Raw genomic sequence first — 19,915 nt, 5'->3', positions numbered from 1 at the left:
CTCAGAAGAGGTTACGGTGGCATCATGCGCCCTCATTAGAAAGATGCAAAGAAAACACGGTTGGGCGCGTCTACGCGTTTTGCGTACGTCTCATTTTCTTGGTATCCCAGGCGCTGTTATAGGCGCAACTTGGAAAATGATGTCAACTCAGCCTCTTTTCCCAACGAAGCTGACGTGGGCATCGAAATTCTGGCTTTCGAGGCCGTTTTGGAGCAGTTTGGCGCAATTTTTGTGATTTTCATGCTTTTGGAGCAGCTTGGCGCAGGAAAACGGAATTGTATAAAAAAATGCGCAATATGCGCAGCCGTCTCACCCCTGAAACTGCTCTAACACAACGGCAGGACGAAAACAGAATGCTGCTCTCCTACTAAGGGTCTATTTCGTCAGGCTACAAGCATCTGGCATAGCAGTAATTTGCTCCAAGTACTGTTGGCTTGACTTCACAACTGTAGGCACAACAGCCAGGCAAATGGTGCAGTTAGGCAAATTGGCGAGCACCACATGCCCAGCCTTTGTAACTCAAGGAAGGGAGACCAAGAAGACAGGACGTGTCTTTATCTTTCCCCCTCCTCATGATTGGCAGCCCTCTCAGCGCATCCGGTAGGAAAAGCTCTCGCAAAGCTCGGACAGCTCTCCCTTGAAGTCAATGTCTATGCTGAAGTCCAGGTCCCTCTGGAACAAAGAACAAGCGATCAAGTCACACACAGGGGTGGGGCAGCTCATATTGCTTTTGGGACAACTATTAAAAAAAGCAAGACCATAAAATAGGGCAGAAACAAGGCGCTATTCTAAGAAACTATTTTATCACAGCCAGGCGAAATGTTCCACATGCGAGTTATTCACATGGTAAAGTAGCAAGTTGGAAAAAGTAGTAGTGAACAAAGTGAGGAACAGAGGGACTCAAAATTTTTAAAAATAAATTTTGATATTCTGGAGAAGAAAAGAAAACCTTGCATGAATATATTATTTCGACATCAATGCTTTCACTTTATGAAATAGTGGGCATAGAAAAATACAGGTGGGGATGTTGCCAGACTAACGGTGCCGTCCATATTTTAAATAAGAAACCAGGAAGAAAAAAAGGCGACTGCATCACACAGCCCACAAATAGTATATCATCAGTGCTCGGTGGACTAGTGTGCATGGCTCCAGAGCAACTATAAACTATCAAACAATTGTTCAGCTTTTCCAACCATTCAGTTATTTTTTTTGTACATGACTTAGCAACTGTGGTTTTTGTGGTATGTTTATCATCTTCACTGCAACGTGCAAGTGCAGCAGCTGCATGTTCCTGCTGCAAATGCTGTTTTCTCAAAAGAACATGCGCTGAGCAATGCGGTGAATCCAGCCCAAAAGCGGTCAACACGAGACACCTGGTGTGATTTCGGGTGCGACATACTGCACGGCTGTTTGTGCCAACGGCCACACCCCACAGGTCCCAACAGCATGTGCTGCCAATACAGCTGCCATATATGTGACCACGGTGCTTCACATTTCACATGCAACACACCTCGATGTTTATTGTAGAGGCTGCCACAGTTCAGCCCTTTAGTTGGGCTGTCACCAGAGTGTGGCACCCCCTGTAACTTGTGTGTGTGTGCCTATATATGTTCGGGCAAAATAAAGAGCATGGGTACTTTTCGCCTGAGCAAGCGGCTTGTACTTGTCGGTCCGTATCTGCGTGTCTATGCCCCCGCAACACTAATCACACGATTTTGGAGCTCCGAAGAGGGGATGCACAAATTACATGGAGATTTTGTGAACACATTTGAAATAATGCACAATATATGGCCCTAGCGCGTAATACATTAAAAAAAGAAAATAAATTATGGTGCAAATGAAGAGTGCCTGTTTATTTAACAGAATTAGTGCATACTTTAACCAGCCAGATCCGGTCATGCACGGTCTAGTCAGAATCACTGGTCGAGAAGTCCGACTGAGAATCATCGCCACAGCTGCTGTCACCGCCCTTCCCAATGTTCCGTTGAGTACGTTCGACATCGCTGTCTTCTTGCAGCTCTTCTCGACAATGCTGGGAGAAATGAGGTGCCACGGCAGGGCGACACCGGTGCACCTAAGCTCTCACACATATTTGAAAAGGTATTCTTCAACAGAGGAAACCTTCCATGCTTCGTCTGCGGAACACTGTCTTTCCCAGTCTTGTACTAAAAAGCGAACTCTTCTGCTTTATCCAGTACTGAACGTGATCACATTCATACTTAAGTGCTTGGCAGTGGCACGGTTCCAGTTTTCTTCTGCAAACTCTGTAACAGTGAGCCTGAATTTCGACAAATAGTAACTGCAGCCCAACGCAAGAGAACAGTGAAAATGCGACTGGTTGATGGCGAAACTTGAATGCAAGTAAATATTTTTTTTGTCGCAACACTTGCGTTGCTAGAGAACCAATTTAAGGCACCAAGTAAAGAAGCACTCGAGTGTCACTAATTCCAAATGCAGAAGCAGCTACCGGGGGAGTCAATCACTGACTTTGTCTCGGCATCACAGATGATGGCAAGCAAATGCAACTTTGGCATGTTCGAAAATTCCATGGTCCGTGACCAGCTGTTCAGTGGAAGTACTGTACAAGATGTGCAAGGACGACTTCAACTTATGTCGCAGCGAAAAAATCTGGGGTTGTATGTGCTCAAACCAATACTGTAATACCTCGTTAACTCAAACTCGCATATCTTGAAAAATCGGCTAAGTCAAAATTTTCCATGGTACTGAACAATTTCCCATAAGTACAATGTATTTATTGCCCTTTATCATGAAGTATTTCCGTGCACACTTTCAGTTATCTCGAAATCTTTACCGAGAGTGGAACAAAATAGTAGCAGCAAAATGTCAAAAGCCAGTTAGGCGCTCCTGTTAAGAAACAGGTCAGTAGTGACAACATTTTTAGATAGAACTGGACTCCTCAGTGGAACTTGCGCAACTTCACTTGTCTCAAAAATCTGTTTATCTCGAAATTTTTTCTGGATTTTACTACTTCCAGTTAACGAGGTATTACTGTATTATTAAAGTTAACTTCCTGGACGTGCATGATTCTTTAATATTAAACACCTCAAAAACAAAAGCTGTCCAGCTTAGGCCTAGAAATCAGCCTTCCCCCTTGCACCTCAGAACTTCAGACAGTACCACATGTTAAATGTCTCAGGTGTAATTTTTGATGAACATATGTCATGGAATGCACACACTCAATAACTGTCTTCGAGTGTATCCAAGGTATCCGGAATTTTGTCTAGGGTGCGTTTCTTGATTCCTGAAAGAGTTAAACTTCTCATCAAGAAATCCTTGATTTTATCGTGCATAAACTGGACTTCTCAATGGAATTTGTGCCACTATGGTTATCTCAATTTTTTATGGTTTTTACTACTTCAAGTTAATGAGGTTATAACTGTACACGATTATCAGGCACACCACAGAGGAGGGCTCTGGAAATTTCAGCCATCTGGGGTTCTTTAACATGCACACAAGTACATAAGCCTCTAGCATTTTCGCCTCCATAGAAAATGCGACTGCCACGGTTGGGATCAAACCCATGCCTCTCGGTTCAGCAGCCGAGCAATGTAACCAGTGCACCACTGCAGCGGCGGTCTGAACACATGTTAAACAGATGCTTTCTGGTGCAAACCTACAATGGGTTGGATTTAATCGCGACATCTCAAGTGAGCCTACCTTGTTCTTAGGGTTGGGCTTCATGCTGAATACACCACAGATCTCTTCACCCTTCTTGACAGTCATGTAATCGTCAAAGTAGAACACTGTTTGCTTCCAGTGGGTGTAGGCGGCCTCAGGAGCTGCACAAAAGCGGCACTGTCACCATGTGAAGGGCTCACAAGGCATCTAGTATTTGTACTACAAACCCACGGTTGCCCTCTTAAGCACCTTTCAGCAGAACCCATTTCCCAGAAGAAAAGAATAGGCAAAATTATTCATGATTTCTCTTTAACTGAAGAGCCTAATGGGTTTTACTTGGTTTTGACCAAGCACAACCACATGGCTAACAGCGTGTGACAGAAAAACACGCTCTTTAAATGTTTGTTGTGCTGGTGCAACCTCTCACCAACCCCGTGTTGCTATACGCCTTGTGCTCACAGGGCTGTAACAACCCCGATGGCTTCTGTCTCACCACATGTGGCCTTCAAGTCCCAACCCACACTTATGGCAGGCCTCCACAATAAAGCTACAGCTAAACTTTGAACTTCATGTTCACAAAACACCAAGCATTTTCAATATGCTTGTGCAAATAGTAAATTTTAGGTTTAAAGCGAATAGTGATATGGTTGAATAATTTCGAATCAAATTCGAATAGTATATATCACATATCAGCCAGAAAAATAAGCATATTTCTCATGATCCAACTAACCTGCACAATATATTTTTTTTTAATTCAAACAAGGCATGTGCAAATGTCATTCTTCTTGGTTCAAAGGAAGTGGAAGAAACTTTGAATAGTAGCAGGATTTGACTTTCAGTAGAATGCTGGTACATTTTAAGATTTACTATACTTAGAGCATATAAGCCAGTATAACAAGCTTTTAAACTTAAAAAATGGTGAATCGATGTTTATGTTCATTTAACATTGAAGTGGGCTTTCACGACAGTGCAGATTTCCCCTGGAAAGGTGCATTCATGGTACAGCACCCCTCCACTGCAGTGAAACCACCTTTACAGGGGGGTTACATGAGGACAGATCACCTGAGGACTGCAAAATCATCCCAAAAATCTAATTCGTGCTTTTTTTATTCCACTCAAGCGGTGAAATCGCCACAGCCATGTCCGGAATAGCTTTAATGCCTCCCAATACACTTATCAGGCATTTTGGTGCGCGCCCTTCGCTGCTTATCCGTAAAGACATCGCCGTGATAGTGGCCCCTTTGAAATTCTGGTCTGCTTCACCCCATAACACTTTGGCATTGCGGCAAAGCTGACTTTCGGACTCTGCTACTGTTGCAAACAGGTCGACGTGTGAAAGCACTGGTTCGAACCTATGAGATGATAGATGCGGCAGAGGTGGGGTCTTCAATTAATGGCTTTCGGACCCGCAATTTGGGCAGAAAGTCGGAAAAATCAGACGCCGAAGAGTTTCCGCGTCCGAAATTTCGGACGTTCATTATACACTGACGTCTATGGGACTGGGGACGGTATCGCGAAAGCGTCCAAATTTTCGAGCACGTCCGGAAAATCGGGCGTCCAAAAAATCGGCAATTGACTGTACACCTATTTGTTCATTTCAAATACTTCAAAATTTCTAATAATTTAAATTCGAAGTGATCAAATATTCACACAAGCCTAATTTTTCACACAACTGGCAAAGTGCTTATCCACATAATTCAATATAATCATGTTTCAAGGTGACCACAAAGAAAAACCGAAGCAATAAAATATAACTGCTCCTGGTACCAGCTGCTTTTAAGAAGGCGTTTGTCAAATCTCACACCAAATGACTGTGAGCAGCAGCCAAAGAAGAGCCAGTGTCTTTTCTACCGTAAAATCCCAAGCCTGATACCTGTGACTGTGAGTGTCCCTAACTTAGAATCGAGATCTTTGGCAAAGGCCTGTTGACCAGGAAAAGACTCCAAAGGTCACCAACAAGAAACGCCCTCTCCTCAAACACCAGCTTGCAGACCTTATTAGCAATGCCATGTGAACTGAGCTTGGCACACAATCGAGGTGTATTCAGAAGTGGCCTTAAGAAGGGACGCGCTTTTTAAAAATAGAAAAATTGCGGAAGATGCGTTTTTTGAAAAACAGTATATTTAGGTTCTACGTACAGTAAGCTACCTCTCCTGTAATTATGAACGCCTAACATATCATAAAAGTACTTCAAATTGTGTAATAACAAGCAGCGGCAGCTGCTGCACCAGCCAAGCAAGTGCCAAAACAAGCCCGACTTCTTGAGAGCACCATTTGTGTGCGGATCAACCGAGCGGCGCTATCTTGGTTTTGTTTTGTTAGTGAAGTCCTGTGCATTTTTTTGCCACACGTGAATGTGTGGCAAAGCGCATTGCCAACAGAGATTACAAAGTTCCATGTCTCAGTGAAGTACACTCAAACATCGATATAACGAATTATCGGTTATAACGAAGTATATGAAGAATAGTCTTGTCATAGATAGTGTTAAAAATAAATGTTCATAACGAATTTTCGGATATAACGAAGTTATTTTCATGGCAGATGTGACTGTTATAATGAGGTTTGAGTGTAGCTTATATTCTATTGGTACTAGACGATTGCATCTACACTGCCAGCGTTTGTATTTTCTGCACGATCGGTACGTGAGTGCGTAGTAGAATGGTTTAAATTGCACCTGGTGTCTCGAATCTACTTAGGAAATCGCAACCCCAACATGCACAAAGCCAGAAAACAAAACTGGGCGAGGCGGCAAAGGATAGAAGTGAATACCCATTTAATCACACTGCAGGGTCATTTTAGGCTCAAATATGGACTGGCAACTTTCAAGGCCCATTTTTTCAGAATGGAGTTTTTTGCTAGTTGTGGTGCTGGGGAAGGTGATATCTCAAGTACCACTCTTCAGATTTGTGGGCATTTCTTTTATTCAGCTGCTGAATGACATTGCCAGGGTGTAACAAGCTGCTTTTTTTAAAGAATGGTGCAGTTTATTTATAATAAGCAATTACTTTTTCATGGATCTTGTCACAACTGGCTACATTAAATTCAGTCGTGCTAAAATTTTTTGGAGAGGAAATTAGAAAAAAGGGCTTTGTAGTCCGCTGGGATGTCTTATTAAGAGGTCATCACAATGAATATCAGCTTCGTACTATGTACCTTATTTACTCGAATCTAGGCCGATGCTTTTTTACGAAAAAAAAAAAAACAATGTGCAAAAGTGGGGGAGGGTTCGGCTTAGATTAAGGTTCCATGGTTTGACCGCAGCCGCCACAAACGCCGAGGCCCAGCCACGCTAGCGGCATGACAGCACCCCATGCATCGATCTCAGGCTGCCGTGTGCAGGCAGTTACATTCTACGTAGCTGCACAGTGACGTGGTCACTCAGTCTCAGTGGCAGAGTAGTGGTCCCCACGGCTACACAGGCGAACTGCATGGTCTGCTTCGCACTGTCCATTGTTCCGAAATCTCGCACTCCGACGTTCATGCAGCAAGGGTCGTCGAGCCAGCGAGCTTTCATGCCGGGCAAGGGTGGATCGTGTCACATGATTGTGGCACCGGCGATTGTCATGCACTTTGACCCCCCCTCCTCCCTTCTTCACGTGGTGCGGTGTGGAGTTTGCAGTTTTCTGGCAGCGATTGTTCAGTGCAGTCGTGTTGGTAGAGTTTTGGAAGTGTCGCGCCTTAACCACGTGCTCGCAAAATGTCCGCACCACCTGCGCGATTGCACTAACCAAGCGGTGCCACTAAAGTGGCACTAACCTTTAAGCGAACGGTCGTTTTGTACGAGGAGAAAACTCCAAACCTGTAAGTGCAGCATGAGTTCGGCAAGCGCAAAAAGAATGTGCGACGATGGCACAAATGAGCTGGCGAACTGGATCGGCGCGGCGTGGAACGACCAGATGAAAAAATTATTATTGCTTTCAAAAAGTGTTGTACAGTAGACTCCCGTTAAGACAAACTCGAAGGGACTGCAGTCATCTCTTCGTCTTATCAGGAGTTCGGCTTATCAGAAGTGCTCCCAAAAAGACACGCTAACATGCCAAGTGCATCCAAATATGTTACTTGAAAACACTAAATGAAGTAACTTCCAATGGAGGTGCAACTACAATAAAAAGCATTTGTTTGGCTCAACTTGATAAAAACTATGCTTTCATCTAGTGTATTTACACGAACCTTTTGAGCACCTGATTTCGCGGGTTCAAAAATAAAAATTTTCATGAAGATATTGCTACCACATTTTAATGATAAAATTGTAGCATGTTCCTATGTTGACGATTACAAAAAAAGAGAGGAAGAGAGACAAGCACAATTTTCCTTCAAAGAATGTGAATTTAATGTCCTGGCAGTTCCTTTTCTTCTGTGAGTCTCTTTTGCTGGCTCTAAGATCACTTCTGGATAAGCCTTGGTCGTGTGCTGTTGCCTTGACGAAGTCTGAGTTGCTTAAGAAAGTCTGCAAGGTTTTCTTCGAGGTCCGGATATTTCTTCGGCCCATAGTAACTTTTCCTGATCATGTGAAGCTATCCCATCGCTCTACTCATGGTCACAAGCCTCGCGTGCACGAAAAAGGCACGACAAAGCCATATTCAGTGTGCGAAAATAGCCATCTTTTGTCGTGCACTTCCATATCAAAATGGTTCATCACAATTTGCACTTTGCTGGGAACAGATACCATGTGCACAGGTCCTATGCAAACCGACCACAAAATGAGCTCGGCCGCCATTGTGTGATGGAGATGACAATGCACCTGACCCATCAGACCGGAGTGTGTGGTTTCGGTTTCGTACTCGCTTCTAATGCATTGTCCCGTTATCGCTTTCGTTTTTTATTTTTTTTCCCCCACTCTCCTTTCGTTTGCCCCTCTGACAACGGGGGGAGGGGCCCCAAGCTCGTGTTCTTCTGTTCTCTTTTGTACTCCAGCTAAGAAACCGAAGAACAGGGAGGGGGGGGGGGGGGATATATAAAAGGACACAATATGGTCCCAGTTGTAAATCCCCTTACTCTTTTTGTTGCTTTCTTTGCTGATAAAGAGCCCACACCTCCCAGGCTGGAGGTGAGGGGAATACTGGCTTTATCCGCTAACCTTTCTTTTCCATTTATCTGGCGCCCCCCTTGTCGCTATTTGCTTCATCTTTGCTAAAGGATGCACTTTCTTTTTTTCCTTTTTTTGCGTTTTCTCGGTCGCCTGAATGCCCCATCAAGACTGCAATGTTCGTTTCGCAGAATCGCCAGCATTGTTGGTCACCGCGAAAGTTTGGTGGTGGTGGTGTGCGGCGCGACCACCCATACTGCGCATGTGCATACCCTCTCCACTTTCCCCCTCCCCATCTCCTCTCCACTTTCCCTCTCCCCTCCCCCTTTCCATTCTTCCTCTGAAACGCGGGCTAGACATTCCCATAAAAAGCAGTGCTAAAAACGGCGGACATTAAGGGAAGAGTACAGTTAGGCGGTTCATCTTAAGTGAGCTTTTTTTGCATTTGGTCTATGGGAAACCAAACAAATCGACCCATATAGTTCGGCATAAGCGAGAATGATGCCCTCTGAGATGAACTCGGCAACAAAGAGGTCAGCGATGTTGCAGACGATGATGATGACAAATAAACTTTATATGTACGTGCCTACGGAGTGCGCGCTTACGCAATAAAAATGATGGGTTTTCTACCTATGAAACGGCGTTTTTTTTTTCTTTTTCTCATTCCACCTGCATTCGAGGCAAGTTTTTTTTGTTCGCCTTGCGAGTTTTGAGAGTCGGCATGCAATCGAGGGCGGCCTAGATTCAAGTAAATACAGTATGTCCTGGGATTTCTCCAGGCTCTTCCTCAGGCACACATGTGAACAACTACTCAGTTAGACCTCAATAGCTTTCGAACAAATAAACACAGCTCCACGAAACTTCGCAGTTCATCTGGTTTTGGTGTTTTGAATATGCCCCAAAAGTTTCATGCAGATATCCTAAAATATAAAGAAGTTGGGTCTCCAGGGTAAACGGAACGCAAACTGGTTCACGCAAGTGTGTGACGCAGGACGCAATGGCTGCAAGCATCCTTGAGTTGTTGCTTTCGGGGACACTATCAATTTTGTGAGTTTTCGCATCGCGCTGTACCACGATTACTACATGCGCTGAGTAGAGTTGAGCTTGTGAAGCCGTTAGCGGCGCAGCAGTTTCGTTCACGGACAGGGCGAGTAGTGCATGATCTTGTGAACATATGCGATCGTATCCCAAATGCGTGCACTCGAGATTATCACTCAGCTGTTTGGCAAACCTAGTCCCAATTTCCAAACCACAACTGCACAAAGAAACAACGCTCGCGCGACACAAGGTTTCGTTAGCTGCCAGGGTGGTAGCCTTTCTTTACATTTATGCTGGCTGTCCCAACATTTGATATTACAATCTTTCGGCACTTTCGGGGTGTCTCGGGATTTCAACACATGTGACCCAACGTTGTTCCCTGTCAGGACTGAAACTAGCTGGCTGACTTCTGGCTGCCAGTGAGCTGCCAGATGTCCGAAAATCGAAGGGCCCCACTGCTATGTTTATTGAGAAATGAATGTTTCTTGCCCTTGCACCTCAATGTGGGCTTGCAAGCCTCCATTTTTACTGGATTTGGATCGCACATTTATTTTTCGAGTTTTTTTTTTTTTCAGAAACGTATCAACGAGGTTCTACTGTATAGCCCCCAATGCAACTCCAGAAACTTCTTTTTTCTGGTGCCACCAACACTACGGCTGAGCGCAGTAAGAAAATGTGCAGGAATTTATGAACAAAAAAGAATGGCGCTGGTCGGTTGATTACAGCAGAACCGCCTTGATACATTCCCGCTCAGTACGATTTCCCGGCTCCTACACTCGCAATCGCGAAAACTTCAAATAACCCATTAGAGCTGCGTGTATTACGTTCCAGTTAAACGTTCCCGGAAAATACGATTATTTGGCACCAACATTCGGCACCCCGGGACAACTGCCAACAACTCTCATTCTGGTGTGCAAAAAGGGCCCTCTCGTGTACTTGTGAAGCGCAAAGTGGCAGACTGCTGCCACGCGGTGATGGCGGCTGCCTCGCAGTGCCAAATTTGCCCCCCTCCGCACCTTCTCTGTTTTGCTCAATTGTCCCCTCCGTGTCTTCTCCAAACTGCTCGATCGCCATATTCACATACAGTGCAGTCCACTTATAACGATACCACATATAACGATATATCGGTTATAACGATGGGTCGAGTTATGTGTGTCATTTTATGCATTAAGTCTATGAGGGAAAAAACCATATATAACGATATGTTATCGGCCGCATATCGGATATAACGATCAAAATTTGCCATCTGGGCGGCATTTTCTGTGTATAATAATCGTTACATTTGCGTTTCCAAGCTCCCCTGAAACGAACGATGCCGAGACGGGACGAAACGCTTACCTACGCGAGTTCGTATCTGCCGCCATTTCCGCGCTGCGTGCGCCGCCCGCCTGCGCAGCCCACGCGCCGAGTGCCATCGCGAGCTTGCGCAGTGCGCCACAAGATGGCGCTAGCCGCACATGTTGTGCCTCGCCACTCGCACGTGGCCCACAATCGCACCGAAAGGAGAGGGAGAAGAAAAGAAAAAAAGAGGTGGAAAGCAAGTTGGCGCGCCGCTGCGGCGTCCCAAAGAATTACGTCATGATTACGTCACCGACACCATCTTGTCGGCCCACCTCCGTGCCGACAAAGCTGTGCGCCCCGCGCCGGCCGCGGAGGCCGCGCGCGCGCCGCGACGCTAGTTTTGAATTCCTCGGAAGTTCCGTTGTAGCACGAAGCGAGTGTTGAGCGCAGGCACCAGGTTGGCCGTGCAGGCAGGCTATGCTTGGCGGACACCTGCAAGTCTCCCGTTGTGGTTGGCGGGTCATTGTTCGCTCTTGAGACTTATCGGAGTGGTCGTTATGTCAGCCGTGCTCCACCGCCGCCATACAGGAGCCCGTCCTAGTCGCCGGCCTTCGTATGAAGTTTCGTGATGTTCCGTTACATGAAGCGAACTTTGGCCGGCCTGTGCAGTTTTTGTGGTGTTTGCGTGTGCGCTCTTGCCGCCGTGGTGGTTAACGGCACGCACCATTCATACATCATGCAATGGCGCACGGATACTTCAAGACTGTTGAGATATTTAGGTGCGCCTAAAGCTTGACGCTCTCGTTGGAGCTTAAAATAAAACTTTGTTTTTAAAACCTGCTTTCTAGAACATCTATTCTTTAGTGCATGTGGTAAATTCGGGATCGGAGCTACGAAGATACGTCCCGCGGTGTTTTTTTTTTTTTTTTTTCGGCAGTCCAGATATAGCGATCACCGGTTATAACAATCATATTTTTCGTTTTTCTCGATATCGTTATAAGTGGACTGCACTGTATCAACTTCGTAGGCGCGTCACGCACCACATGTTTGCTCAAATGGCTTGAAACGCAATGTGCACATTCGTGCATGCTTCCTGAGTGGACAACTAGCTGCGTATTGCTGCAGAGGATAACTTTGCTGGAGACACTACGATGTTCAATGATCGTTCGACGTGCCGCAATCCAAGACCAAGTCAAGAGTACAGTCGATCCCGGATATATCGAACTCGGATATATCAAATTATTGTCTATATCGAACAGTTGAGAAATCCCCTTGAATTTCCCATGCAAAAGTATGGGGTTGGTGTGCACGTATATCGAACTCCCGCATAGCGAAACATCCGCTATATCGAACGCTGCCCCGCGCTGAAGCCCAGAAAGTGCATTTTTCCTAACAACTATTGATCATTTTTCGGCCACGTTCTTATAAGTTCCAATCCCTCGTCGCGCGCAGGTGACGAAATTGCGTTGCTCTAGTTCGTTGCGCAGCGCTTGTCAGTTCACCGGTATATTTGACGCCCGGTCAGCAGGTTTTAACGCATGGGCTAGTGTTTTTCAAAGAGGCTGATTGCCGAGGGCACCAAAATGAGAATTCGAAGTGACTTGTTGTAACGTTTGCATTCCCTTCCTTGTCTCTTCGCGCACGATGGCATGCGGGCCCGCAAAGCATGGGCTTCGAGATCCGCAACCTCATGAGTATTTTTAGTGTTTTCGGTTTTAAAATGCTAATCTGAGAGGCTACGCTTTTTTTCGCATTTCTCGCCAAAGTAGCGGCTGCCTTCTGTAAAGCCACAAGTGCCATCAATATCGCCAACATGTCGACAGTGGAGAAATGTTTCTTCGTGCAGCGTTGTCTCTTGCAGAATGTGTACTTCGCGCTTTGTTCTTGATAAATCGTCATTCGGGAGTCGAACTAACCATTGTCCCGCTCGTAGCGATAAAAATGACGACTGGAGCTTGAAACGACGTCAAGTAAAGCACCATCGTGCACCGTTTCCTTATGGGCCTTGGTGCCAGGTGACGCCTTCGGGCGCGTCATGACCGCCGACTACGGCTTACGGTGCGTCAGTGAAATTTGCGACATTGTTTCCGGGCGCTGTATCAGACGGGAAAACAGCGAGTGACTTCATCGGTGCAGATAACGACGTAGCTGTTTCTTACTGCATCGATGCCGAGATCATAGCTGACGTTGCCGGTGCTGCGGAAATGGACCCGTGCGGTTTGAAGATGCCAGCCGCCGTTGCCACCGCTAAGCCCTTTACTGCGCTACAGAGCTCGCATCAGCGTTCAGCGTCGGTCACCGCTGTTGTGGCGGAAGGTGCTGAATTTACTTATTTGGAAAGCTTCAATAATGTCGACGATGACTTGATGAATTCACGGCACGCAAGAAGCAAGACAAGTTGACGGACTTTTTTCATGCGAAATAAAGTGCGCTAACTTGCAAAAGAAGTTCTCGCCTTGTTCTTTAGCATATGTGAGCGAATCGTCATGTTTGCACTTTTTACAATTTCAGAAAACTGTGTCGAGGCCTGCAGTGCTTTAATTAAAGCCTTACATACGCATATTCCGTATTTCGAATTATCGATACATCGAACTATTTCGCGGTCCCCTTCGAGTTCGATATATCCGGGATCGACTGTATATGTTTTCTTTGCTCCAAACGAATACAACCAAAACAACAAACTGTGCATGCATTTTGGGTCTATTCATTTTATGCAAGGAATGAAGCTGACTGATGGCACAATAATTAGATATTTACCGTGGAAATTAGATAGGTATTTACCGCGGAAAACTGCCGTCGTATGATATGCTTTGCACTCAGAAACTCCCATTCAGGCGCGCAAAAACGGCCCTCTCGTGTACTTGAGAAGTGTGAAGTGGCAGACAGCCGCCGCGCGGCAACGGCGGCTTCTCCGCAGTGCCTTTCCCCCTTCCGTGCTTTCTCTGCTTTGCTCAATTGTCCCCTCCACGTCTCTCCCGAATTGCTCCATCGTCCCCTCTGTGTCTTCTTCTCCGAATTGCTCGATCACCGCTCTGTCAACCACACTCCGACCCCAAGGCAAGCAGTGACGCTGGCCGTCAAAATCTTCAAACGGCTTTCAAAAAAAAAAAAAAATATATTTTGTAGCACATGGCACGATTTTGCTGAGCATTGCAAGTCCTTCATCCATAGCACGGTACATAGATGCACACTCGTTCCACACACTTTTGTTCAGACCCTATGGCTACAACAACAGCCGGGGGAACTAACAATGCGGCCCAAAGAGTGGAGGCTGTCGCTCGTCCAGGCCGCCACGATTCGGTACAAGACCTACGGAAACGCACATGCCGTCGCGGCATCACCGCCGCGACACGTAACCATAGCAACGCCGCCATTGTGTCCAATGAATATGGCTGACAATTTAACCCGCACTTTTCTCCCGGAGCGTGTTCGTTTTCGGGTCGCTCCGCCGTTCGCGCTCTGCAATTCCATATGGCGTTCGTTTTTCTCTGGCTGGACAATTCTGCCCACCAGCAGGTCGTCAGAAGCTGCCAGAAAAACTTTGTTCTGGAAGATATCTGGGAGGTTTATGGTGATCAGGCGAGACGATGCGCGCTCACCGCCATCTTTGTGAGGACTCGACGGATCACAATGCGGGCGCTTGGGGACTTCACCTTCGGTTGCCATTACGCAGGGCGTTATCTTTTAAAGCCTGTTCCCCCGTGCGAGATGGTGCGATTACGAGTGGCGGCGAATATACCAGCGCATGTCTCAAGTTAAGACAGAATGCAAACTGATCAGTGCGAGTGTGCGACGCAGTATGCAATAGCCGCAAGCAGCTGTCGCTTTCGGTATGCTTATCACTTTCGCGAGATTTCGTATATCATGTTGTTCCGCGATTGTTACGTGCACTGTGCAGAGTTGAGCTTGTTAAGGGGGGACGCGGCTTTCGTATCGCGCAAAATGGCAAAAAAATCGATTTTTTGAAAATCACATTTTCAGTTTCTGTAGCCCTTTTCCTATCTGATTCCAAAATATCTTCACTGAAAACCACCTAGAAGTGCTTTAAAAAATTTGTTGCACGTGCTGAGGTGGCGAAAATTATTGTGGAGATCGCAAAAAAATGGTGGTTTTCAAAAAAGTCTTGCTCCGCAACGGTACAACCGGGCGCCGCCATTTCGAGCTCGCCGTAAAGAGCATTTCTTCGTTTTCAAATTCCCCGCCTCAGCTGGCTCCTCCCTTTGAAAACAAGCGCACAAAAAGCAAATCTCTGAAGGTCGTTTCGAGGCCTCCGATTGGCCGCGTCCGCCATGTTGCTCCAGCACGCCTCGTCATTGGTCCGATGCTCGCTCCGAGAGGACAGCCGTCTGCTGCTTACGCGTCGCGATGTTACCTGATGTTACGACTGTCGAAAATCGCGCTATTTAGTGACGCGTTCACTCGTTCTGTGTGCACGGGTCGACGATAATTTAGAATATGATTACCCTGTAGTTTGACAGCTGCAAGCGGAAGCGCAGTCATCAGTGTACGATAGACGATAGCGTGCCGCGCTCGTCGCGAACATCGCAGATGCGCGTCTCGGGTTCAGCTTGTCAGCACTTCGTACTCCGTGACGAATAACTTCGCGGGACTACTCTTTGTACTCGCGATCGAACATGACTTGCTTTGAAACATCGGGCACCGCGGCCACGCACACCGCGACCGAGCTTACTGCTCGGAGTCGTGGCTAGGCCTAACTCCGCTCACGGCGCTGGTTTACGAGACGAATCCGAACTTTGCGGGCAAGGACATCGCGCTAGCGGACCAGCCGCACTGTGCTTCGTCACAAGCAACAAATCGCATCGTCCGCTGGCTCCTCGAAAGTGCGGATGGGCATTTTACGAATCGGCAGCGGACGTCCCGGCCAAGCTCGTCGCGCATTGACCGCTCGGAACAGCGGCTAGCAATTTCGCGCGTCGGCGCCGCAAAATGCGAGACCAAGCACGTTATGCGCGCCGATGTTTCGTCGCCGCGGCTAGGAGCATTGTGCATTGTCACCGAATGCCGCCAGCCAGCATATCGTGCGCCGACTTCCCGGACCCCGCGGCCGAGTACATCGGCTTGAAAGAAAGCGCTGGTGACGCAATTTAGGCACGCTTGGATTCGTGCTTGGTATCGCCGCTAGCTCTGATGAATCTTCTAAGATAACGAATGCCTCGCAAATTATCGTTTCCGCGACCGAGTGGATGATGAAACGCATCACAGGCGAGGTTTGCAAATGAGCGTGGCGTGTGTGAAGCAGGGAGTTGAATTTATATCTGACCAACTCGCGTTATTGAATAAACTGCTCAGATATTTGATCCCAGAAATGTTTGCAATAACTGTGCCAATTTTCATCAAAACCTACGAAGGAATAAGAAAGTTGGTACTGAATGCCACGTCCCCCACCTTAATTTTATTCAGAAGGTCACTGGAAAGAATGACCTCCGGTACACGTCCATTGTTTGTGATGGAGACAGTGATACTCTCCTGACTCTTTCTGAAGAAAGTAACGTACAGATTTATTCCACTGGCTAAAGAAGACTGTATAAATCATGTCAAAGAGAGGATGGGTACAGCTCTCCAACACGTGTCAAGAAGGATCGACTAGGAGGATGGGGCAGCCTGATTAAAAGACTAACTAGTTGTTATGGCATGGCTATCCGTGACAACATTGGCCTGACGCAGGACTTGATCAAAAGGCTCACCAGCTATTATGGCCTAGCACTGCGAAGCAACACGGACGTCGAAGACATGAAGAAAGCAGTGATGGCCACCTTTCATAATCTTTCATCGACAGATGCAGAACCTCATCAAGAGCTCTGTCCTTCCAGTGCCCGCAGCTGGTGCAGACACCGTGCAGCAGAGGCAGAGGGGAAGCCACAACCTCCACACACGTATAACCTGCCCAACAAAGTTGTTGAAGCATTGTGGCCAGTGTACCAACGCCTGTCTGACCCTCAACTGCAGGCTCGTTGCAGTGGCAACAAGACACAAAATGCCGCTGAAAGCCTTCACTTGGTGATTTGGTTACTAATTTCTAAGCAGCAGCATGCCTCCCTCTTCGTTGTGGAAGTAGCAGTCCATGCGGCAGTTGCGAGGTACAATGCAGGCAACTTTCAAGCTTACACCAAGATTTGTGCTGCAATGGGTGTGCAACCTGGGGCCCTTACCCTCCACAGGGCTGCTAAAAAGACGCTCAGCGAGCAAGGAAGTCATTGCACATGCATAAAGTGAAGGGGCAGAGATGCAAAAGGTTGCCTCTACACAAGAACACCAAGGACTACACTGCTGGTGCGTTCTAACAAATGCAAACAACTTCGAAAACTTTGATAGGCTTTTTCTCACAAGTGTGTTTTGGACATTGTGCATTGCTCGTGGAAAGAGTAGCACGGGAATGACTGGACCGATTTTGATTCTGTTTCTTTTTCCTGAATCCCTGAACACTGCTTGTGGGTATGACATTCTTCAATTTCTTGTTTATGGCCCAGTTTTTTTTCTAGATGATGATTTGTCCATGACACTGTTTCTGACAATGTGTGTCAGCAGCCATGATGATCTCTAAAAAAAAAAAAGAGAATTTACTAAACAATTCTGAGAGTGTCATACCTTGTAGTCTTCTTTTGAGTAAAGATCAACACCATTTGCAGCTTCCTGGCATGTTTTGTTACAGCGTTAGGCTTTCCACGAGCAGACCATATAATTGGACCATGTAGCATGATGTAACTTGAGAACTACTCAAGGTATCATGATGAAACTGCATATTTCCCTATACGAGACACTTATTAGTATGCATGCCAAATTTCATTGCTCTAGGTCAACAAACAAAAAAGTTTTTTTTCAATGCCACCTCCCCCCTTAAGCCTTTAGCGGGGCGGCACTTTTCTTCACGGACGGGGCGAGTCACGTGGGATCTTGCCAACGTACGTGATCGTATGCCAAATGCGTATGCTCGAGATTATAACTCCCGCTCTTCGGCAAACCTAGCCTCATATTTCCAAGCGGCAATGCAGAAAGAACCGACGCTCATGCGGCGCAAAGTTTCGTCTGCTGACACGGCGGTAGCGTTTGTATACGTTTACGCTGCTTGTCCCAGAGTTCGATCTTGCAATATTTGGTTTGTTTCGGGATTTCAACACACGTGACCACGACGTTATTTCCAGTCAGGACCGGAATTAGCTGGCTGACCTCTGGCTGCCAGCGAGATGGCAGGTGTTTCAAAATCGAAGAGTCCCTCCATGTTTTTTGAGAAATAAATGTTTTTTGCCCATGCACCTCCATATGGGCTTGTCAGCCTCAACTTTTACTGCATTTGGTTCGTACGTTTTCCCAGATCATACGTTTATTTCCCGCGTTTTTTCGGAAACGTATCGAGGTTCTACTGTAAATGCTTTTTCTCGTCTTTTTGCCCCCATTGTAAGTCTACTCCAGTCAGTGTTGTGAAGTAACATATTTGGATGCACTTGACATGTTAGCATGTCTCTTTTTGGGGGCACTTCTGATAAGCCGAACTCCTGATAAGACGAACAGATGACCGCGGTCCCTTCAAGTTCGCCTTAACGGGAGTCTACTGTAATCGTATTTTCCGGGAACGTATTACACACAGCTGTATTGAGTCATTTTTCATTTTCGCAATTTCGAGCATAGGAGCCGGAAAATCGTACTAAGGGGGAACGTATCAACGAGGTTCTACAGTACCGAGTGCCTTGGAGTCATGCCACGTGAATCTGACGCATTTGCGGACAGTGCATCGTAATTCGTGCCTGAGGGGTATATCACTTCTGCTCTTCGACAAACCTAGCCCCACATTTCCAAGCAGCAATGCGGAAAGAACCGACATTCACTCGGCGCAATGTTTAGTTTGCAGCTACGGCGGTAGCATTTCTTTACATTTATGCTGGCTGTCCCATCATTCGATCTTGCAATCTTCGGGTTGTCTCGGGATTTCAACAGACGTGACCATGAGGTTTCCAGTCGGGACCAGATCTAGCTGGCTGACCTCTGGCTGCCAGAAGTTTGAAAATGGAAGAGTCCCACTATGTTTCTTGAGAAATAAATGTTTTTGGGCCTTGCACCTCAATATGGGTTGTAAGACTCAATTTATACTGGATTCAGATGGTAAGTTAATTTTTCGCATTTCTTTCGGACATGTATCAACGAGGTTCTACTGGAGTGTAGAAATAGCTCGAGGCTGGGCTTGTTTCGGCGCTTGTTTGAGCAGCTGCCACTGCTCGTTATCTACTTGATTTGATATACTCTTATAATGTATTAGGAATTCATAATTACAGGGAAGGTAGTTTATTATATGTACAGCCCAAATATGCAGTTTTTAAAAAATCCGAGTTTTTCACAATTTCACAGTTTTTTAAAAGGCCGCGTACGCCTTAAAAATAAAAAAATGTATGAATGAATGTTGTTGTAATGAGACTGGACTGTATTTGCAGCACTCTTGCGGTGTGAACCGGATACCTGTGGAGAATCCTGTGCGCTTGTGGCACTTGGTGAACTCAACGTTGAAGAAGGTGACAAAGGCCTGGATGTAGTCATCCCGGCGCACTTGCAGGTGAAACGGGGAAGTGAAGGAGAGGTCCTCAACGCGCACAGTGTACAGGTCGACCTCTTTGAGCAGGCAGGCATTGGTCACCACCTGCTTGGGGTCCACCACATCCACCAGGGGCTCAGAGATGGCCACCTTGCGGATGCAGCTCATGTTGAAGCCATACACGCTGTCCCACCCTGCACATAGTACAAAGCATTATGCCAACAGATGGTTATTGCTCTTGCCCCGCAGGCACCTTCCAGAACACGGAATGGACAAAGAGTGTCAGCAGTCACTCTGGTTATGCAATGCAGAGTAATTAGGCACCTCTCTTCACATCACAAGGGCATAATGCGAAGCCCAGAGTGAGCACTATGTGAGGAACTTAACTTTAT

The 19,915-nt window shown here is 46.5% G+C and overlaps 1 protein-coding gene across 2 annotated transcripts in view; it reads right to left on the bottom strand.

Moving 5' to 3' along the window:
- Positions 1-537: 537 nt before the first annotated feature.
- The window catches only part of LOC119384093 (protein arginine N-methyltransferase 1), a 93,531-nt gene continuing 74,153 nt past the window's right edge, over positions 538-19,915 (bottom strand). For both annotated transcript variants that reach the window (XM_037652386.2, XM_037652384.2), the window contains 3 exons: positions 19,451-19,717; positions 3,679-3,800; positions 538-672 (listed from right to left, as the gene is read on the bottom strand). In XM_037652386.2, coding sequence (XP_037508314.1) covers positions 589-672; positions 3,679-3,800; positions 19,451-19,717 — 473 coding nt within the window. In that variant the 3' untranslated portion in view covers positions 538-588. The remainder of the gene's footprint in view (positions 673-3,678; positions 3,801-19,450; positions 19,718-19,915) is intronic.

This window comes from Rhipicephalus sanguineus, chromosome 2 (genome assembly GCF_013339695.2).
Source record: "Rhipicephalus sanguineus isolate Rsan-2018 chromosome 2, BIME_Rsan_1.4, whole genome shotgun sequence".
NCBI classification, from domain to species: Eukaryota; Metazoa; Arthropoda; class Arachnida; order Ixodida; family Ixodidae; genus Rhipicephalus; species Rhipicephalus sanguineus.
This window is presented reverse-complemented; position numbering and strand designations above follow the sequence as displayed.